General features: G+C 35.9%; 1 protein-coding gene across 1 annotated transcript in view; it reads left to right on the top strand.

Annotated features, from left to right (window-relative positions):
- The window catches only part of kz (putative ATP-dependent RNA helicase kurz), a 40,375-nt gene extending 17,278 nt beyond the window's left edge, over window positions 1-23,097 (top strand). The window contains 14 exon segments of the mRNA XM_067132985.1: window positions 478-667; window positions 2,414-2,609; window positions 3,034-3,153; window positions 6,118-6,384; window positions 9,326-9,431; window positions 10,428-10,613; window positions 12,239-12,389; window positions 14,063-14,183; window positions 15,508-15,623; window positions 18,093-18,208; window positions 18,368-18,505; window positions 18,630-18,798; window positions 19,558-19,655; window positions 22,931-23,097. Of these exon segments, the coding sequence (XP_066989086.1) occupies window positions 478-667; window positions 2,414-2,609; window positions 3,034-3,153; window positions 6,118-6,384; window positions 9,326-9,431; window positions 10,428-10,613; window positions 12,239-12,389; window positions 14,063-14,183; window positions 15,508-15,623; window positions 18,093-18,208; window positions 18,368-18,505; window positions 18,630-18,798; window positions 19,558-19,655; window positions 22,931-23,040 (2,084 nt within the window). The 3' untranslated portion in view covers window positions 23,041-23,097.
- The last annotated feature ends 515 nt before the right edge of the window (window positions 23,098-23,612 follow it).

Here is a 23,612-nt window from a genome sequence, read left to right as displayed (position 1 = left end):
TATGAAACAGATGAGAATCTCAGCATGCTGTAAGACAGTTTATTTGTGCAGAATGACCAGGTGGCAAATGAACTGAAAAAATGAATATATGAAAAAGAGCAACCCAAAAGTTTTCAAAATGCAGAAGAGTGAGTCGTCAATAAGTTAGCAGACACGCAAGAGGTGAGGTTTTTCACTACTGTGAACCTGCAAGATGCAGCTGGTTTTCTTCCTTTTGTGTGGGGATTCTCACGGGCACAAACAGGATACACAAAAGTAATAGTTTTGGAAAGGAGCATCTTATTTTAAAATGATTAGTGCATCAAGTAGAGTAGATGGAATTTATGTTGTCTTATATTTACACTTTTCAATTAATTTTTTTATATTATTCATTGCATAATTAGTATTCAAGGAGGCTAGTTTTATTACTTTTACCAGACGCTAGGAAGTCTGTACATTCTTGTACTGTCTATGACATTTTGATTTTTTCTGTTCCAGGTCAGCAGGAAATCCACGCTTTGATGAACAGGCTAAGAAGAACTTTTCCTTTTCATTCACAAAATTCTCAAGATGCAAGTGGAATGAGCGGATACCGAAAAAGGAGACTGCAGCTCAAGGAGAAAAAGCGACCTGGGAAAGAAAATCAGGCTGTTAAAAAAATTGTACTACCTGAAGTTAAATTGGAAGAGTAAGTAAAGAAAACTGTACTGGTTTTATTGAATGAAATTAGGTGTGATAAAAGCGTGCATGAGTGCTTGTTATGATTTTTATTTTATGTTATCCTTTTAATAGGAAGTACATTGCAAATGACAAAGTAATGTATAAGTAAAACCTTAACTTAATGGACTTCTTTATTATCATTATTTTTTGCTATGACACCATTTTGCATGTGATACATTTTTAAAAAATTTGTAAATTGAATCTTAAAAATAGAGTACAGGTTAGTTTAGATTAGGGAATAAGGGGTATTGCTGTAAGATATCTAGAAATATTAAAGTACAGGCTATAATTTAGGGCCTTTGTTACTTTATCATAAAGCCAGGACTCTTAATATTATATAAGAAACCACAGTAGTGTACACTTGTTTACATCTTTAGGTGGGATTTGTTGCTTGTAACTGAAAATAGCTTTACTAGTTCACTTAACCCTCACCTTATTAGGTGCCTAGTAAATTTCCTTAAAATTTTGTTGAGGAAAAGCGTGTCTTGTATGCCAGTAAATACAATTCTTCAAGTAAAAGGTAAATACATAAGGTCTGTACTACTGTGTGTAGGAGAAACGTGGCCAGTGACAAGGAAAATATAGTAGATTTTGAAAAGGTATGATAATGAAATGTTAAGATTCATGGCTGGAGAATGATAGAAATGAGGTCTTGGTGAAGAGATGTTGTATCAGGAGGCTTGGGGAAAAAAGATCACACAGATTGAGATGTGTTGGATAAGAAGGGATGAGGAACAGTTGATCAGAAAAGCAGTAGATATAGAAGTAAGAAGCCAAAGACCTGCAAGAAGGCAAACGAAATCATGAAATATGGGGATGGTTGAAGACCTAGACCTGATGGGAGTTCAGGCAGAAAGAGTACTGGACAGAGGAGATTTGAAAAAGCGGATGTAAAAGCATTTATGATGATGGTGATGTGAAGGAAAAATGGCCTTTCATTGATTCAAACCTTCATGTTGACACAAGTCATGAGGCAATAGAAATAATGGCGGAAGTTTTGATATTTGTAGCTTAACCTAGTAAATTAGAGGTGACTTTAGCATGGATTTTCTTGTTGGCCAGCATTCACAATTTTTGTTTAGGACAATGGCCAAGGAGCTGTTATCCCTCCAAAGTATCTCCCAAGAAGACAACAGTCACGGTCAGTTTTGATGTAAAACTCAAGTTCTTCCTCAGAGGCTTGCTGCATCTGGATGTCTGTTAGTTCTTTAATATTTCTGGACACCTTTTGTTTGACTTTTAATAAAATCCAACACACTTCACATTCTCAGACTCAACAAGCTGGTAGATGGCTTTCTCCTTGCATACATTGTATGACTTATGAATGTATACTTTTTCCATAATTTGTCATCAGTTTGGCAGTATTTGATGGAGTACTAAGCTCCAGCAAACTTATCAGTGATTCCAGTTGCATTGCCATGGCCAAAGTAAGAGCAGTTGACGTTCTGCTGGTGTTAATTCCCTATGAATGTTTGAATACGCTGGCAATTTATAACAAGTCTGATCAGAACCTTGTAGGACAAATAACTTGAAATTTTGTTTTACGTATGATTCCTAATTAGGGTTAGTGCCAAGGGTATTGTCATTTTTAATTGACAGGTGAAATATTAAACCTGTTTTCAAAAATTTTCAGGTTTGTATATTAGTTTCATGGCCAAAACAGACATGTATCACGTGGTATTGCCAGTGTTCTTTAACCGTACGCAATTTTCAGCTATACGCCAGCATTTTTAGATGATGCCAACATGGAAACTGCAGATGGCCATCTTGATGACATCGGTAACCTCAATGAATCTGATGATGAATTTGATCAGGAGGAACCAAGGAATGCATTGAGCACAGACGAAAAGGAGCAGCCTTTACATGTATTACCCTTGTATTCAGTATTGCCACCAGACAAGCAACATATGGTATGTTATAAAGATCTGAATTCATACATAGTTTTTATAGTAATTTTGTCTTCATGCTATTTTAGGTGTTCTAAGATGATCATTTATAGCTTAACAAAATTCTGCCAGGTAGTGATTATTTATGTTTTGGAAAAGTAACTTTTGAAATACAGGAATGAAAAAGATGGAAGCATATACTGTGTAAGTGATTAAAATGATTTAATCCTTGAAAAGCATTATGTGAATACTACAGTCACTTTTGATTCTAGGTGATGTACTTATCTTCTCTTTCCTAGGTCGCATGATAATGTTTATCGACTAAATGATAGGTTTGAGGTGTAAGTGCATTTTTTGGGGGAAAAGATGCTAATTTTTATATTGTGAGATGTTTGTAAAGTATTATTATGTTTTTGCATTTTCTCAACATTATTGACGTTTTCAACAGGTTTTCCAACCTCCACCAGAAGGTACCAGATTATGTGTGGTAGCAACTAATGTTGCTGAAACATCTCTTACTATTCCTAATATTAAATATGTGGTGGATTCAGGGAAAGTGAAGGAAAAGGTTAGTCATGTTATGGTATATTTTGTTTCATGTTAAGAATATAACACAAAAATTTATTATTATTATTATTATTATTATTATTATTATTATTATTATTATTATTATTATTATTATTATTATTATTATTATGTTGAAAGAAATAGCCATATCAGCAGCATTGATTGTAATGTTTGTTTTTTCTGTTTGCCAAATTATTTTCTTTTCATGTTGGGTCCAAAGTTTGTTTGATTTTTACTCATGCTGCAGCACTGTAATTGACAATTTTATCTTAGCATTTACTTATGCCTACATGTTCCTAGTTACAGCAGACAAAGTGAATGTCTGCTTAAAGGAATTAAGTGGTAGTTACATGATTATGGGGACTGTCTCAGTCAAGCTGCTGATGTTTTGTAACCCTTTCATTGTGAAAAGCTGTGTGTTTCATTGTTTGGCAAGCCTCATTTTACAGATTTTGAGTTACTGTATTGTAATTTTTGCAGTACATTAAACCCCCCGTATTTATGTTCTCACAATTCGCGGACTCACACATTTGCAGGTTTCTCTGTGGAATATATCTACCCATTATTCGCGGAAAATTCTCCAATTCGCGGTATTTTCACCGAGAAATATTCACTAATTACTATATTTTCATATAATTTTCATGAATAAATGCACTTTTTGCAAAAAAACTTAAAATACTCAAGTATAAGCATTTTTATAGGGTTTTTCTTGTGTTTAAACTATCAAAATGGGCACTTCTGAGTGTTTTTAGAGGGGTTTTAAGTATTCGCGGATTTTACCTATTCGGGGGGGGTGTGTGTGGTACGCATCCCCCGCGAATACGGGGAGTTAACTGTAGTGACTTTGGATGCATGTTTTTAATGTTTGTGTGTGTCTGCCTTTTAATACACCAAGATTTACCCAACCAGTATTTGGTTAACAGTTTTATTAGCTTGCTTACAATTCAGTGTAGAAGAGTGATAACTAAATGATCAGGTAACCATCATCAATCACAAGATATGTTGTCTATATATAAATATAAGAGAAAATGAAAACATGACAACCAGATTACTAGTAATGTTGAATGGTAGTGCACATCGTAAGAGTGATGCTGCTTACACTTCACATTTGCTATTATTTACACTTTCTCCAGATACCTTTTTCCATGTACAGTACTGTGCATGCAGTAGGCAGTTGTATCATAAGCTAACTGTATCCGCCCAGCATCATAATGGCCAAGAATCTCTGACCTCTAGGCCAGGGAAGCTCAGTTTTGTGCTTCTTAGCATGCATTGGTGCTTGTAGCACACAGACAAATACACATACCAGGAGCACAACCCCTAGCAGAGTACGGGGAACACCAAAGAAGGCAGCAGCTTCCATAGCACCATAGTAACACCTCATAGAACACAGGACAGTAACTGTGGTTAGACAGCATACTGTAAGACAGGCTGAGTCATTATGCAAATTAATCACCACCCACACCCAGTGCTCTTAATTCCCTCTTTCTTACCTATTCTACTCTTCATCAGTCAGTCAGTCAGCACACAGCATTCTCACTGACCCACTGAGTATACCTGTAATGCTCAGCTAGTTTGCCTTGCAGAGCAGAGGTCGTTTTTGCTCTCTTATCTAGACACTTCAGTTTTCTCTCTGTAGGTCCATCTGATGCTTTTATTTGTACTTCAGCTGTTTAGTGAAAAAGACGCAATCATGGACTTGTGCATTATAGGGAGTGCAGATAAATGAAGGATTATTGTGTGTGTAATGGAGTCACCTGAATGACAGAAACATCCTCTTGTGTATTGAAATAATTGTATTGTATTTTATTATTCTTATGAATAATGAGAAATGTTTTATTGTTTGTTTAACAGATTTCCATGATATGTGTTTATTCATAATTATTTCCTAGTTTATAGAAAAACACTTGTGGGTCGATCTGATGGGAACCAGGAAATTTGACTCTTCAAGTTTGCAGCTAGTCTGGTATCTGCAAGCTTGAAAGGTGAAACATCTTGGTTCCTGTCCGGTTGAAAAAACCTGAGGTTAATGTGGTACATTTCTGCTATATATGTAATATCCATGGAAATACCTTCCATGTTGTAAATGAAGTCTAGCCAGCAATCTGGAGTCCTATACTAAATGAATACCTGGCCAACCTCAAAAGTAGAGACTTACCACCTACACTAGCACCAAAATTTGTAGAGAGTGATATTGTTCTCTTTGCACAAGAAGGATGCTGGCCTTGTCTGAGACTGGATCCGGTAATAGAAATGAATCATTTGGTATTTGCTTCATGCTTAAGTAGATTGATGTATTGCTTAACCTCCTCTCATTTTTATGAAGACATCCTTCAGGACCTGGAGTGTCTGTGGTGCTGCTACAATTAGTGAGCATGGCCAACTTTTTTCTAAGAGTTTTACATGGACTTACAATGTCTGACCTCTTAGTTTAGTGTCTTTCAGTGTTGTGACCCTGTAATATGAGCTTCATGTTGGATCTTCCATTCCACTCAACTAAAGTTCTTTTTAGCAGGTTGTTCCTCCCACCAAACTGCAATTTGAGCTAATGTAAATGGTGTGCTTATTGTGAAACAAAGTATATGCTAAAAAAAATTAATTTTTGTCATTACAAACCCATCATTTACATCAAATGTCCTTCCTCCTTGTTACTCCCCCAGCTGGCCTCAGTGCCAGGCCATTTGGCCCAAATTTCATATTTCTTACATTCATTTTTCATTCCAACCCTGCTAATCACTAGCTGCTATAGCTTAGACTGGATGAAAAGTAAGGCCCTTAACAACTTGAAAATCAGGATCCATGGGGATGCGCACGCTGGTTGGCTGTTTAACCAAAAGATTTTAGCAGTAATGATGTGTCTAGGATTCATGAAGACCATGAATGTGGGCTAATTTAAATGACAGGTTTGAATTAAAAAGGTTAGGGTAGCTTTTGAAAATGTAACTTTTTATCCTTATTATTTCAGGTCTATGATAAAGTAACTGGGGTTTCTATGTTCCATATTACCTGGACATCACAAGCATCAGCAAATCAAAGGGCTGGTCGTGCAGGGCGTACTGCCCCAGGCCATTGCTATCGACTCTACTCTTCTGCAGTCTTTGACCAAGATTTTGAAAAATTTTCGAAAGCAGAAATTCAAGAACGACCCATCGATGACATAATTCTCATCATGAAATCTATGAATCTTCCCGTGATCAATTTTCCATTTCCCACGCCACCTGATTACATCCAGGTAAGTACTGCAGAATAGTTAATGTTTCTTTGTATTGTGAAAAAATTTTATTTTACAAGTGCATAGCATATGGACAGGTATTTTAGTCCAGTGTTATTACAGATGAGTATCCTGTATGTCTATAAATTTGTAGGCTTCTTTGGAGTCGGTTGTGCAGGTATGCCTCCCAGGATTACCATATTTGATGTCATAAAAAACCCCCCTCCATTTCATCAGGGAATAATAATACAAAAATTTTTGTGTTTACAAGTAAGCATTTAATTTTTGTAAATATCTAGCTGCATTATGGCAGGAGAAACTTGAACAAAACATGCAACTATGACCACTGAAGAAATCTTTCTGTAATTCCTCCATAATGTATTAGAGAAAACACAAGAGGCATAGGTATAGCAGAAAACCTTTCATTCCAAAGCTACCAGTAGAGATGAAAATACTGGTAAAGCTGGAAATCGGAGAAGCAGAACACTCATTTACGATGAAAATACCATTCATTAATGCGGTATTAGAACATGGCGAGAAAGAACAAAAGCACCTTGAGTATGGCAGAGATGATGTTATAAGAGAACAAGCTACTACCATTACGGTTATTGTGTACTAAAATTCAACAAGAAGTTGGGAAAACATCAGTGTTCAATAACAAAAATGTTAATTATCCTCAAATCTTGAAAATTCAGTAGCATCATCACTATCATGATTATCACGTGAGAAAAAATAATCTCACTTCTTGAAACCAAATACTCAAAAGTAAAGAATAAACTTATTTCCTTTTATTTTTCTGCCAGACTCGATGATGCATCCAGTAAGAAACAAAATCCAGTAAGTTGGGGTGCCAGTATTTTGAATGGAATTAATTTCTGTCAGAAAATTCGTAACAAATTATATCTAATATAATTTGTATGGAAATTTTAAGCATAGCAAAGGCCTCTTCTTGGCTATGAGTTTCAACAAACTAGAAGTGTCTGTATCTTAACTGGATGGTTTTTACAGTGCATTGTGTTATGGTAAAGAAACCAGTAATTTTGCTATTTACTCTACAGCTAAGTATATTGGTATATGAATGTATGAAGCTTTAATGCTTGAAAAAATTCAAATAAGATATTGCTTGATATATACAGCTTTTTGCAAATACTTGCTGTCAAGAAACCTTTCAATATTATAAAAGTGGGCAATGATGTAAATTAGTCGTCTCCCTAAGATTTATTCAGAGTTGAACAAAACTTTACTTACCATCATGCAAATATTTATGAATCAAATTTGAAGATCCCTGGATGTCATAATGACATTTTACTGTTGTCCGCAGGTGTCACAATCAGTTGACTATCAGGTGGTTAGCAAACTGATATTGGTGTCTAAACATGGGTGAAACTTGCAAATGGTTAGATTTTATAAAATTACATTAAGAATGTGTAAGTAGTTTATAAGTTTTGCAAGGTGATTAATCAAAAATTTTCACTAAAATTTTAATCTCAATAAATACATTTTAATGTTTTAAAGATATATAAGCTTGTCATCTCTCCGAATGTGTAAATGATAGCAGTGAAGTTGATATTATGAAAGTATTACTTGTGGTAAAATTTTCACAAAACAAAAAAATACCATTCTTCATAGATCTGAGATAGTATTTCTGTTTTTACTGAGAATGGTGAAGATACAAAGTTCTTTGTCCTGTATTTGTTTTCTGTGATCAAATTCCCATGTTTAAGTTTCTTCAAAACCTGTTTATTTTATCAGTATTAAGGACTATTGATAAAATAAACAGGTTTTTGGTGAAAATCCTTTATAGTATCAGTCAGTAATTATCATTATCATATAATCCAAGGGCACTAATTAAAAAACATCTGCTTGTCCAGTCTTCAGTATGATCTCGGGTGGACCTGTATTATCAAAAGTACTCAACACTGCCACACATTTTTATTTTGTCCTATTTTCTGTAATTTTTGGGTAGATAAGATTTTGGTTATTTCTTGCAGTAATATTTTTATTTTGAATGATAATGAAATATTTTTATGTCAACTTTTAAAATAATCTTTGCCAAAACTAATAAAAATCCAAGGAGATATGAATTGACCAGTTTTGAAAAACCATTGCTAATCAATGAAGTTTAAGAGTTGGTTGTGGCATGGCAGTAGGCAGAGTTGCTATTGCAGAGCTACTTGGGATTGACTATAAGAAGGAACCAGTGTAGTATCATGACTCCTTGTTAATTTCAAGAACTTGTTTCCAAACCATAATCACTGTGGTTCTTCTTCCTGAACACCATGGCTAAGATTTTGCCACATGGCAAGAAACCTTCCCTCATATGTTGCTGCTCAAGCATATGCAAACAGGTGGGATTTGTGTTAATGGAAATTTTTAAAACAATATATGTTATTTTAATACCAGCCCATCAGTTTACATAATGTGCCCACCTCCATGGGAATGGCTTGATAACAACCAGGTGTGGGGGTGTTCCTGATGCATGCACAGTAAGGTAGAAGTGTTACTCTTCATAATTTGGATTATGTCTGGTGGAGTATTGATTGCATAGGGAAGGCATATATAAACGTGGTTTTGTATTGAAGAAATGAGTTTTGCCTAAAACATTTCTTATCTGTTGGCTGAAAATTGTTACTTATTCACAAGTATACTCATATACTGAAAAGTTATTATGAAAAGTGATACATACATTGTATAATTTATTCCTCCTTACAGGCTAATTTGCTATTCTCAAGGATCAGAATTTTACAGTTACCTGTCAACTCTTTTCTTGCGACCTCCGTAGAACAGGGACTTTACTGTAGCCCATTTTTTATTTGCATTCTTTGATGCTTAATATCAACCTCTATCAAAACTGGTAATTAAAGAAGGGTGGAGGCAGTTATACAATATAAAATTATGCTATTTTCTATTGAGTAATGAAATTGCTTCAATAGTTTCATATTTTCTAAACTGATATTTACAGATTCGTTCTGGAATGAAACGTTTGGTGATTCTTGGTGCACTAAAGGAGAGAGAGACCTCTGAACACAAAGAGCCGAGAAAGAAACTAGCTAAGAGAGAAAAGAAAGGTAAGCTTATTTAAAGCAAGCAGGGAAAAGATTAATTGTAGAATTCAAGTTAGAGGATTGCTGTAGATTTGAAGATAATAAAATAGAATCATTTGATAAATTTGTAAATTTTTTCAGTTGCAGTGAACCAAGAAACTTCTTTCTGTAAAATCTTTTAAATATTGTACACAAACCTGCTACTATATGCATGAGAGCATAATTGTGGTAACAAATTTCACTGTATTCCTTGTTAAAGAAAATATACTTGGTATTTTGATCTCTTGGGTCTCTTTATTATTGATTTCACTTCAAGATCAGTGAAGTGATTTAGAAGAATAACCAGGTCTTTGTCAGCTTATGGTATATTAATCATTCCCCCCCCCCATATCTCTTATTCATGATCTCGCAAAATGATCTACCCAATGTTCTTTCTGCTTCTCATGTTATTTTTAACCCATCCTTCCTTTTGACAAGTATTTTCCTGTCATTGTTAACACCATGGCTATTTTATTAATAGTTTTGTGAGCTACCCTATTGGCAGTGTCACTCCTTATGAATGGCTTCCTTACATGAATTTTTTTCAAGTGACATGGCCATGCTTCTTTGTTTAATCATATGAGGACACATGCTGAAATTCCAAGATCTTTGGTTAAGATAAGTGTAATTGCACTTATATGTGTACTATAGAATAAGAAATCATTGTTGATTTAATGTATACAAACAGTTCCTCACATAATTTCCTTATAAGTGATTGTGCCATGCTTCTTTGTTTCATTTTGCAAGAACATGCTCTGAAATGATAAGATTTTTTGTTAAAAGAAGTGTACTTGCTGATACTTGATTGTACTGTGCAAGGCAAGTGTAAGTGGTACTTAACTACAGGGTTATGAGCCCCTTAACAGGGCTTGGAGCACAAAATAGGTTTATATCAAGGGATGTGAACAGTATCTTTATGATCTTTTGTGCATTGAGTATTATAGTTTAAATGTTTTAAATAATGATTTTGATTTTCCTCAGATTTGACTGCTATTACACCACTGGGGAAGGCCATGGCAGCATTTCCTCTTGCTCCTCGATATGGAAAAATGCTAGCTCTGAGTCATCAACACTCCCTTCTTCCCTATACCATTGTCATAGTAGCTGCCCTTACAATACCAGAAGTCTTACTGGAAACTCCCATCGAACCAAAAGAAACTAATGAAGGTAGGTTCAGCACATATGCATTGTTTCACACAGTAATTTTCTTCTCTATCCAGTGGCGAAGAAATAATTCCATCATGTGCTGGATCGGGTCTGATACAGGTGAGACTGCAACCTTTTTGTTTAAATTTGGTTGTTCCTACAGAGATATAAAACTTTGGCAAAAGCAAGTCCCTCCTCTCTCTAGCAAGGTGAGAGAGGATTGATAGCAAACTATTGGTGGCCACGAAGGTTTGTTATCTACAGATACAGTTCTTTAACTTCCTCCTACGTTGTCTCATCACGTTGTACAGTAATCGCTTATTTATATGTCAGAGGCTTTGGTTCCCTTCCATAGGCTTTTATAAGCCAGGAGAGTTACCAGATTTTCTGAACCTCCAGTCGGTCCCAGGCTTTCTTTCCTCCCTCTAAAAGTGAGTCTATCCATAAGTGAAGATCCACATTTGTTCTGCATATGAAAAAATGACAAATTTATTAATCAATTTGTATTTTTCATAGCTAACAAACCTGCAGTCTGAACTTATATGGCCCACCTCTAGCCACCCCTCAATCAAGTTTCCTGGGATGGAAGAAGCTGAGGCATCATTCCTTCGATACATGTGTGAAGGAACTTGACGGTTGCCATCTAGGCCTATTGACCTACCTCGTTGCCACCAATTCCTTGTTTGTTATTTTTACCGGTTTCCAGTTGGTGCTGGAAGAATTATCCATAAGTTAGGACCGCAGGTTTGTTAGTTATGAAAAATACAAATTGATCAATAAATTTGTCATATTTAACTTTTTGCGTGCATGTTTGCTGCCAGTATTCAAGATCCCAAAAGCATCCTAGGGGTAGTAATGATCAGATCATGAATTATTGTGAGGATAACAATGATAAGATTGATAATGATAATGTCAGCTATTGTACCAGGTACTGACCACTAATCATCATGTCTCAGTCAAAAGTAAAGACCTCCCGCAGGTTTCTTGTCAAACTTAATACTGTAATTGACATCAAATGAATGTAAGACTGCAATGCAAGAGTAGTAAGTGATGTAAATAAAACACATTTAGTCTTACTAGATTACAATATTGTAAAGTATAATTCAGAAATAAAAGCAGTTAGAGAAGGATTGGAAAACTACTTTGGGTATATAATATTGAATATTGTCTAAGCAGTCAGTTATTTAGATATAGTTGCCTGCATTGGTTACTAATTTTTTAAAAATCTTATTGAACATAAGTCTATCATCTATTATTTCTGTTCTGGAAATGTTTGGAACTAATTTCTCTCAGTACAGTAAGTATTGTTATTAATGATGTTTAAATTCAGTCATCTGTGTATATGATGAATGGCAACCTGAATACGCTTGCTTATGATACATTACAACTTATGGAATTACAAAAGTTTTTAAAACTATTTTGACCCCCATTTGATACCATGCACTATTACCAGAATTGTAGTTAGTGAATAGACAGAGAAGTTGAGATTATTTTGACACTTACTAATTTGGTTAACTTACATCAATATTATGAACTTGGGTTCCTAAGAAATTTGTTAGTCAAAATACAATTACATATTTTACTAAGTTGATATATGTTGCATCATTTTCATCCTTCTAAAAAGTATTAATTCACATTTGTTCTAGATTGTCAGCGAAGATGGCATAACTTGCGACTTTGCTGGGCAGGAGCAGGTGATTCTCTAAAGTTAGGAGATATTATGGTTCTTTTGAGATGTGTTGGTTCTGCTGAGTATCAAGATGGAAATGAATTGTGGTGTCAGAAGAATGGTGTAAGGTTAGTAGAAGTATTTTGTAATAATTAACACTGTTGTCCTTGCCCAAAAGTTTTTTTATACAAACTCATTAGTTATATATTGCATGATTCCACATACAGTACTTGGAAATTCAAGTCACACCATACATTCATATGTTAAGATTGGAAAGCCTCAGCTGTGCATGCTCGGCTCTCTGTATTGCATGACTTGTGCTTCCCACTCAGTTTATGAAAAACTGATAAAAAGAGTGCAGGGAAGGGAGGCAATCACTTACTCTGTGAATACTGTTTTGTATAATAAAAACTGTTTCATCACTGCCCCAAGAATCATATATAGCTGTAATAGCAATTTAGATGGCAGAATGAAGATGCAAGAATCTCCATGGCAGTGCTATGTATATGAGATAAGAAGAGGATTGGAGAAAATAACATCAGAGGTCAGCCTCCAGAAAATCAAGTCATGAAGGCTATGTTGTATACAAATTATTATGTATGGTACCGTATATGGAAAGTTATCTGAATGAGTGAATTTGTGAGCACTGACCAGCAGTGAAGTGCAAGACAAATATCCCAGATGGTCATGCATCAGAAGTCTTCCAGGGGGTATTACAGTACAAGAAAATTATGATGAGATTAATGAAGATAACAGAACATGTTGCCTCCCCCATCAGTAACACAGCAACTGCCACGAAAATAGACCTCAGTGAGTAGACATCCAAAAGTCACATCTCTCAAATAAAATTCTGTTTTATTAGACTGGCATCTTTATGTTTCTGCCTGTAGAATGGTAGAAAGCTCCAAATTGCACTTGAAGGCAAGAGATGAAGAAAGAGCACGTACCTCATGGGTTGACCTTCATCGCTATTTACCAGGAATGCTCAGACACCTATATTATGACATAATAGTAAGCAAGATGCTGTACATACTAATATTTTTTATTGAAGTATTAAATATGAAGATGATCACTCTATAAATACTTACAACTTATTTCTGTGCCAGTTTTAACCATCAAAAAGTATACCAGATTCAAAATGCCCTCACTATTTAGGAAACATAGATTAGATGTGCAGGAAAACCAGTTACCACAAAGCTAATTAGTGAACAGAAAATTTGTTATCCAAAAATGCAACAAAGGTACTGAATTGAAACCCAGAGGGTATAAGTGACCACTTACGGTGGACTAGTTTACTATCTCAGCTTTGATTATCATAAAACTTATGTAGTAATGAAATATTATTACACTGTTACTGTTCATAAATGATTAGTGCTTCTCATGTATTAACATTTTGACGTGAAAGATGAATTTAGATTTAAAATCACTGTTCCTTAAAGGGTACTTAATCTGTGTAATCCTATTTTGCTTCGAGGTGATAATCTTTTGATTTTTAGTGTGCAAAGTGCTGTTTTGTTGAATTAATCAATGTACAATGTTGTTTTTTGTCTATCTTTCTGACCTGTGAGAGAAGTATCATTCCTGTTGCAGCATTAAAAAGAAAGATGCAAAAAATCTGCCTGAAATGGATAAGAGTAAATAGATAATGGGGCTTTTATTAAATGATGCCTTTCTTTTATATTCCTTTGTCAATAAGGGGAGTTATTCTTACCACCATGAGGTTTAAATGCATGCTAAAGAAAAAATATTTGTGAGTCATAAGTGTTCAAAATTTTAAGGTTATTGCTTCTATTTTTTACAGGCACAAGGCAATAACGGAGATTCGTAAATTAAGAAGACAACTAACAAATGAAATTAATCTTATAATTCCTAGCTGTAATATCAGTCTTGATCCCAAGATGCCTCCACCAACAGATGAACAGGTAACAGATGTGTTTATGATACGTATTTTTTTTCTATTTATGAAACCAGATTGGTGTATGATAGTTAAGGGATATGGTTAGTCAATAATGTAGATGACTTTTAATATTTGTACCTATACAAATTCAGTCTTTCATGTTTTAAATTGTCAGTAATGATACTGTACTTGAAATTTTACTATCAGTGAAAGAATACTAAAGATGGTTCCTGGAATTTGTGCCTACTGTGCTTGTGGTAGCTCCTTTGATTGCTGTTTCTGTCAGCTGCATGTGCTATATATGCTAAACCAGTTATTCCTGCTCCACTTTCTTTGGCTGCTGTCTTTGCTGTACCAGTGACTGCTACTCCTGCTGTGCCTGCTGTGTGCATGACACTTGCCATGCTGGCCTTACCTACTGTGCCTGATGTTTCTGCAACTTGCTGTTGCAGCTGCTCCTGCTTTGTCTCTTGTGTTGGCAATTGCTATTCATGTTGTAACTGCTGTTTTTACCACACTTGCTTGCTAGCTGCTCATGCACCTTCTGTGACTGATGCTTCTGCCCCATCTAGTGGGACTGTTGCTTTGGCAGTCACTGATCGTGGTGTGACTGCTGATTTTTCTCCACCTGTTATGTAAGTGATTGTTACCCCTTTTAATACTACGTTTGCGTCACATATACTAGGACAGCTGTTTTTTGCTGGACCTGTCTGTGTCAAATATGATGGCTGTTCCCTCTATGTTGGTTATCTCATGGCAGTTTTGCAGGCTTTGCTTGCTACTTTTGCTGATTCAGTTGCTTTGAAAGCTCTTGTGCAGTACCTTTTCATGCAATTGAGGACCAACCCACCCAAAGAGGAAGGGTTCAGTTGCAATGTTGATGTCTGAAGACACTGGTTGACTTCTCCAGCAGGTTGTTCAGCCCTCCATTATATTATCATCTCTGCTAATTTATCAGTAGTGTATTTCAATTTTATGGGTATTTTATATTCTTTTGAATCTATTATTTTTCTTTGAGTCAGTATCAACGTAGATCTGAGCCCAGTGTCAGCAAATGACTAGTTTATTTTACTTTCCTCGTAAACTGAATCTAACCTTGTTGAAGAAGCCCCAGTTTCTTTTGTTTAAAGAGGTCTTTCAGTCTTGTTCCTTTTACTTGTGCTTGCTAAATCCTCTTTCCTTATCTTTTACAGTATTCTTGGTTTTATACCTTGCGTGCTTATACATTATGCTGTATATAGTCATATGACTTTTTTATTGGCCAACCAGGGTATTCTTAAAATTTTTTTGTTAAGACTTGTAACTTAGTATAAACTTTTTATTGTAATGATTTTCTAAATATATTCCAGATACATCTCCTACGTCAGATTGTAACTGCAGGATTAATTGATCACGTTGCATACCGGGCCAACGAATGGGATATCAAAGATCCTGCTGATAAAGCAAAATGGAAATATGCTTATAGGTGAGAGGTAGAATTTCATTGTGTTCGAGATTCTGTTAAGACTTAAGCGGGTCTAGTTTATTCTTAGGATTATTCAGTACTTCATGTCAACCAGGTCTAAATAATTTTTTCATGAAATGTGAATTTTAATGCGAATGAAATTACACATTTTTTTTATTAGATTTGGAATTTCTTGACAAGGTCATCTACGATTACTTGTGCTTGCTAAAGGAAAATTATAGATTGTGTCTCCAAAGCAACAGTAACTAGTTTTTTTTGGGGGGGTAAATAATGTACAGTATATTGAAATGCTTATAAAAACTATATTGTTTACTTAGTTGTATGCTACAACTATGATATTAACACGCAGTATTGCATCTCCTTGCAACAAAACCCAGTGTCACCAACCTGTACTGTTCATGGTCAAGATGGTGCCACTCAGCATTCCAGAGTTGCATATGATACACCTGCTTTTCACTCTTTTGTGTGATTGCATAGCATCAACCTTGCTGTTGTATCCCTCTCCCAGGATTACACAGTTTAAGCTTTTTCATCGTTGTGTCGTCATTTTCCCCGCATTCATTCCTTTTTCTGCTACATTCATTGCTTGAATTTTTTTTTTTATGTTGTGCAATTAACTTGAAGTTAAAATCTGAAGTGAGTTCGGGAGCCAGCACTTTGCTTGCCCCTTACAAAGTTACTGAGAATATGCATTGATATCTTCCTGCTCAATGCTTTTTTTTTCTTATTTATTCAGTGTTTAAAGTATGCATTTTTTAGAATTTTCTTTTTATCTTAAAATGATCTTAGGCACTGGCCTGAGAGGTTAAAAGTACTAGGTGCAGCCAGAGGTTGCCTGTTTACCTTAGAGGTTCCCTACCTTGCATCTAAAGAGATACATCAGTAAGTATAATTAACTACCATTGCTAATAGGCAGCTCAAAGGTCCAGTGAATGGTTTCTAAAGAGAATACTATTCAGTTTGGAGCTCAGGCTCAGCACCTGAATCCACCTTTCTTAGTTTCTGAAGACTGTCGGTGTCTTAGGCCTTGCAGACCCAGTTTTAACATCTGTAAATGGGGCCCCTCCCTGCAAGAAATGGGCAACTTCATCTCGTTCATCAACGTATTCTACTAAGAGAGAGGGGGAGGATGAAGAACTAACAAAAGTGCCGTCACACGAAGTTCTAGCTCTGTCTGGTATTCACGTGTTGGTAGATCTTCCCCAAGGAGAGAAGATCATGGGAGAAATATTTACAATTCATGGAGAGCCTGACCTGGAAGTTTTATCCATTTGGCAGGCATCCTGTTTATGATGTTGATGTAGCAACCATGAAGAATACTATCACAAATGCTTGAAAAAGATGAAAGTGTTCTAAAACTTGGAGGGGCAACTTAAAATTAGTGCAATCATGGCCAAAGGAGCTGTAGAAGACCCAGGACCAGAAGAACGTCTTTTTCTTTCTTTAAATTGCCAGCTGGAAACCCCAGTGGATTGAATCAACAGACTAGAAACCCAAGAGGGCTCCAAAGGGAAATCTGCCTGCAGAGAAAGACACAAATTATAGGAAAAGTTGATAAATAAAAAATTTGAGGGAATAGAAAATAAAACCAATGCACCTGAATGCAGAAGTCAGCAAAAAGCAGGAATGAATTTGCTTCTCACTCAAACAATTGGAGATCAGAGGACTCACAACTGTACCAAGCAAACTATTCCACATTTATTGTAGCCAAAACAAAAGTCCAAGCAAACTTTGTCGTTTAAACATGGTACTGGAAAATGACACACTTCCAGGGAATATCCTGTACTTTTGGAGGCTGTGAAAATGAGTTCTTCAGGACTTTGAAAGGAAGCAGTGAAGTTATGGGCATTCCACTTTAGGTGGAAATATACATGACATCTTGTCAGAGAAGGAATCAGCAAAGCCAGCATCCCTTCAGTTAGAACTGTTTGTGGTACAGAAGAGACAGACACTGCTGGAATCATTGAAGGGCTCAGAAGAAACAGACAGTGTTGGGTTCATTGAAGCAGAACCGTTATGCAACCAAATCTATGACAATAGTAGGCTTAGACGTAATTACTGCAGTAACGAAAGCAGTCACCACGGAAGGAAAGGGGTGGGAAGAAAGAGAAGTACCATAGCCTGTCATCTATTGAGGTGGGGCGTTTCTGGGGCATCTGGCATTCCTTCAGATACTGGCAATTGTTTGGTTCTAAGTCTTTGGTCTTCTGTAGACAGTGTCCAACCTCTGCTGCACCTCTCAGATGAATACAACTTTGCTTTCTTTGCCAAATCTTTCTTAGGCATGTGCCCTGGTGGCTCTCTTGATCTTGACTGGTACAAATCAGAGTGACTGGGATCCATTGCTCAAAGATAAAGCTATATATGATTAATGGATTCATATTGAAAAAATATATTTTATTACAAAAACCTTGTCGTGCTCTCCTCAGTGTAATGATATTAGGCTGATGTCCTTTTTGTCTCTTGCAGAACACAAGAAATGGAAGAGCCTGTGTTTTTACCTGCTTCTTCTGTAGTCCGAGTAGATATGCCGCAGTGGTTGGTTTATCAAGACATATATGAAACTAATAAAATGTTTATGAGAAGTAAGTTTATCGTCACTCCTGTTGACGTAATTACGGTTATTTTTACCATTAATTAATGTTTCCATAATACCACGTTTCTCAGAAGTGACAGAACTTGAATTGATGTAGCGTTTTTCAGTGTCAAGTTCATAAATTTACACATAGATATTTTGTACACAGATGTATGTGTAATTGAACCAGAGTGGCTGGCTGTTTTTGCTCCCCATCTTTGTAGTTTCTCTTCACCTCTTGAGTCACCAGAACCTCGGTATGATCCAGACCAAGATAAAGTTCTTTGTTACTGCTCAGCAAAGTTTGGTGAGTAGAATCTATTTTTTTATGTTAAGTATTTATTGTACATGTTTCAGATAGTTGAGGTTTAGACTTTGAATATTAAAAATTCTCCAGGAGCACAATAATTTTGTAAAGTTTTTGTTCTTAGGTTCAAGTGGATGGGAAATGCCCGATGTGGAGGTCGAATACCCACATAGCCAAGACTTATTCAAGTGGGTTGCCTACTACTTTTTAACTGGAGAACTGTGTCCCCCCTTGAGAGCTTTCGTGGAGCACATTTACGAGCCCAGGGTTATTGTAAACCCAGTAGCAATTAGGTTAGTATATACATTTTTGTAATGAGCCTGTATCATAACAGTTATTATGCTGAATCTAGATGTGGTGCTAATGTTGGTCAGTTTAAGAGACTATAATACCACCTTAAGTCACTGTACACCAGTACGTACATATTATAGATCCATAAAAACAAACAAGATTTGCCAGAATTTATGCTTTTTGCTAAGTAACTAACGTAATATAATGGGCTGATGAGGAGGTAGAGCACAGGAAAGTAATTGCCATTCGCCTGCATAAAAATTGGAAAAAATCTGAGGCTTGCCTGAATTTTTCACTTCTTGCTAAATCATTAATTATGATTATCTGTTTAAATACGATTCTGTTGATTTTTAAAAACCAGTTTTGTAAGTAAATAACCATTGAATCTTGTTCCATATGAATGCTGGTACATTTTGAAGAGAATTAATGTGTACTGTATTGCTCAAAACTTGCTCAAAATTTTACGATGTGTGTGTGTACAGTGTATATTGAAATGTTCTTTAAATCTCGCTCTTCACAAGATTAACACCTTGTCTCTGTAAAGTATGAATGAGCCCATTTGTAAGAGTATGGCATTACAGTTAAAAATCAATTAATGAAGCTTTACAGTAAATAAAAATTTTCTTGATTATTCATTGAAGAAAATCAGTTTCAAGATCTTTTTTAAATTTGTAGTAAAAGAATTATATATTGTGTAATTATTGGCTTAAAAAGAGTATTTATCAATGTTCGAATATTGATGCGGTACTATCCTGTTTCAGGTTTCGAAAGCAAAGAGAAAGCCTTCTTCAAGGATTAATGAGTCGTAACGTTACAAATCTAACCAAACTAAAACAGATTTGGTCATCAGAGCCTTCGTGTAAGTAACATGTCTCATTTATGTTTATTTCAGTCAAAATCTAAAGGTGAGGGAATAATTAACTTGTACTGATGAAACTTGCACTTGATAAAACAATTATGGTCTTGCATTTTACCATATACATGATGCAGTAGTTTTAGTTTTTGATTCATAAATTAGAGTGGCAGTTTTATGTTGCTGCTTTTGGTGACATGGAAATGTTTTTGCACTGTAAAACTTTATAAGCTGAGACATGACAAGGTAAGGTGCGCCCCATAGGGGGATAGCGCCATCAGCGCACCTCGTGCAGTGTACTGTAGGCATTGCATAAGGCTCTTTGCAGTGTGCCTTCGGCCCCCAGCTGCAACCCCTTTCGTTTCTTTTACTGTACCCCCTTTCACATTCTCTTTCTTCCATCTTACTTTCCACCCTTTCCTAACAATTGATTCATAATGCAGCTGCGAGGTTTTCCTCCTGCAACATATTTCAAACCTTTTACTGTCAGCATCCATTTCAGTGCTGAATGACCTCATAGGTCCCAGTGCTTGGCCTTTGGCCTAAATTCTATATTCAGTTCATTTCAATTCAAGATAAGGTGTGGTAATGCATTAAATTATTGTAATTTAGTGCATTACCTGATTGCTTGCTAACTGTCAGTCATGACGAGGTGCAAGACAGAAAAACTTTTTTCTCGCGCTTTTCACCTGTCCCAGGGGTAGTGCAGCACAATTCACCCAGCTTACTATAGCTCGTCTGAGCTAGACCTGTGCTGTTAATGGGATCCCCTCTATAGGGAATACATAAGTCAGAGTATTTTGAGACTGGCATGTATTCCAAGTATTGGATTGTCAGGCTTCGTCTGGTAGCTCTTCCTTACTCCAAGTTCGTAGGTAACACATCAGCAATTCTTAGGACATGGAGCATCTTTATGCAGTCTGCTCCTATCATCAAATGAGTATTTTATAAGCCATTCTCTTGCACTCTGCCATGTGCAACCTTGTCTGTTCCAATTTCTTTTGTATGCTTGCAGACTAGTTGCTTACCATGATACAGTATTGCATTGTTACTTGTGCACCACACTAGGACTCTTACAGCAAAATAGCCTAACTGCCAGGGTACGAATTGAAATCTCTGAACCATATGAGGTACAATAAAGATTTAGTCAAGTAATTACCAGCTAAAGAACTTTTCAGAAAGACTTTTTATAAACAATCATCCACTTTTTTCCCAATGAGAATTAACAATTCTTGAGGTATAAACTGTAAACATAACACTTCTCCAACAGTAGAACTTCCCTTTCCTTGGATTGTGCATAAAATATATCTGCACACATTTACACTATCCATCAAAAAATTATGCATTTACCCCTAATCATGATAAGCAACTACAGCTTTCATTACAGAATTTACAGAAATTGATCCAAATCTTCTTCTGGTGTAATAAATCTAATGGAAAAAAAAGCCATATTTCTCAACCAATAGAATTTCTACATTATAGTTAGCAGTTGAGATTATCAAAAACAATACATTACAGAAATCTGTACTTTTTAATGAATCTAATAGCATTTTAGAATTCCTTTAAAATTATTATAAAAACCACATTCCATAAATTATATAAAGCTGGTACATGCACTGTATAAATGTTGGAATATTTTAAGTTCCTGCACATCTAGGCATTAAAGGAAATGGAGATGATGATATAGCAGTTAAGGCTGCAGTTACTATGTAATAATGAATCTGACAAGAACAAAGTAAACCAACTGTTGGATTATGAAGTGCCTTCTTAAAAGTATGCCGCATTGAAGTAATAGTATTCCCTCTTTGACTTGGTTGCACTTGTTTGACCCTTAGATGATCTCGGAACACAGGAAATGCAGAACAAAACAACAACACTTACAATCATATTGTTTGTGACTGTCTCTAAGTTTCAACCCACAACATACATCAAGTATTGGTAATAGATCCTTAATAGGATATTTTGTCAGAATCTTAATATTTTCAGTTTATCCAGTCATGAAAACTTTAAGAAGTTGAAATGTATTAAACAAGATAAATTTATTAGGAACAACCTTCTGAACCAGCCTTGTGCAATTAAGAACATTAAGCTGGTGGTCTGGTTGTTGTAGTCACCTGGAAAGCAGAACAGGAGAGGCAGGTGTTGGAGGGCACAGAATGACCTTGCCCTGACAACTGACCTGGTTTCCTGGCAGCAGTCTTTTCAACTGTTGCGGGGTTGTCCTAAGCTGGGGCTACAGACAGGCAGGGCCACTGACATCTTTCCTCTCAAAGAATACCATGAAAAAAAGTACACAGTGGGGAATAAGGATTGGTTACTCAGAACTCAACAAACCCCAAGCAGTTTCTTGAATAAGACTAACATCCTGTATAATTTTGCAGTACGCTTCTCCTGCAAGAAAGGCGGAGCAGACGGCAGAGCTGAAGTTGCAGGATCACAGTTAGGCAAAGGAGAAAGTATGACAGTAGGTATGGAGGAGGATGATTATGAGGCAAAGGAAGCACAGAAGAAGCAGGAAGGGAAATAAAAGGGCTATCCTTCTGCAATTAATTGATTCCTCAATTATCTGACTCTCTTCTCTTCCCATATAGAATCGTATTATTATAAATTTCTCTGACCACTTCCTACATTCTTCATACCTATTTCCTGACCCCTACAAGCAGCACAAGCTGCGTGCCTAGCAGAAAATATTCCTCATGTGTTTTTTCCTACTGTTAGCCAAGGACATCTTTGAGCAAAAACAAAAGTCTCAGCAGCATGAAAAAACTGCCAACAGCAAGTTCCTCATTGGATGGGTGGGTATCGTTCTAAGCTAGCACTCTGCTGGTCCCGCGTTTGATTCTCTGACTGGCCAATGAAGAATTAGAAGAATTTATTTCTGGTGATAGAAATTCATTTCTCATTATAATGTGGTTCAGATTCCACAATAAGCTGTAGGTCCCGTTGCTAGGTAACCAATTGGTTCTTAGCCACGTAAAATAGATCTAATCCTTCGGGCCATCCCTAGGAGAGCTGTTAAACAGCTCAGTGGTCAGGTTAAACTAAGGTATACTTAACTTAGCAACTAGCGAATCACCCACTACCATTCTGGACTGTGGCAAGAATTCCAACAAGAACTAGAACATTCAAAACACACGTGGAAAACGGGTGAACCTACCGTCATCTGGGTCAGCCAAGCAATCTTTTTATTTTGAATGCTGACCACACCTGTTGGCATGAAGAGAATACAATCTTGAAAAGCAGGTAAGATTCACTCCAAATAATTTTTTTTTTTCTTACAGATCTGCAGAATGAATATATCCAGTGGATAGAAGATGAAGATGTAAGGCGTAAAGTGAAAAAAATATGGCCACCTCTTCCAGATGACCAGAAAGATATTATGGTTTGTTGACTGAAAGTTATGGTTTGTTGACTGAAAATTGTAAGTTAAATATATTTTTGTAATGAATTTTTCATTTTTTAAGTTATACCTTTCATTAGAATGCAGTATATCTACAAAACAAATAACTTTTTCGTAATCTGACTTACATTCGGTTGATACACGCTGTTTGTATAGATACTGTAGTTAAACGTTTAAATTAGTGTTATGTAGCATATCTATATATATGGGATCTTTAAATCTAATTTAAAGGATCTTTTGTAATCTTTTTCTATGTAATGAAGCAATAATCTAGAATCATTACTTCCTCAGCAGTTAAGGTTAACCTGTAACCTACCTCAGCTTTAAGAAATTATTTCATCCAATTCCATTCCTTAATGTAGCCCATACTGTGGTCTTCGAATGTCCCCAGACACTGCAAGTTTCTTTCAAAAGGATTCACACAGGATGTTAAAGGGAGAATAATATGTATGTACCAGACAGTTCAACTACAGTGACATATTTGTGAAAACAAGGAGGCATGATGTTCAAATTGGTTAGCAGTTTACGTTGAGATATTTTTCCTTTGTTAAGGCAACTGATAT

This window comes from Macrobrachium rosenbergii, chromosome 32 (assembly GCF_040412425.1).
Source record: "Macrobrachium rosenbergii isolate ZJJX-2024 chromosome 32, ASM4041242v1, whole genome shotgun sequence".
In the NCBI taxonomy this organism is placed as follows: domain Eukaryota; kingdom Metazoa; phylum Arthropoda; class Malacostraca; order Decapoda; family Palaemonidae; genus Macrobrachium; species Macrobrachium rosenbergii.
This window is presented reverse-complemented; position numbering and strand designations above follow the sequence as displayed.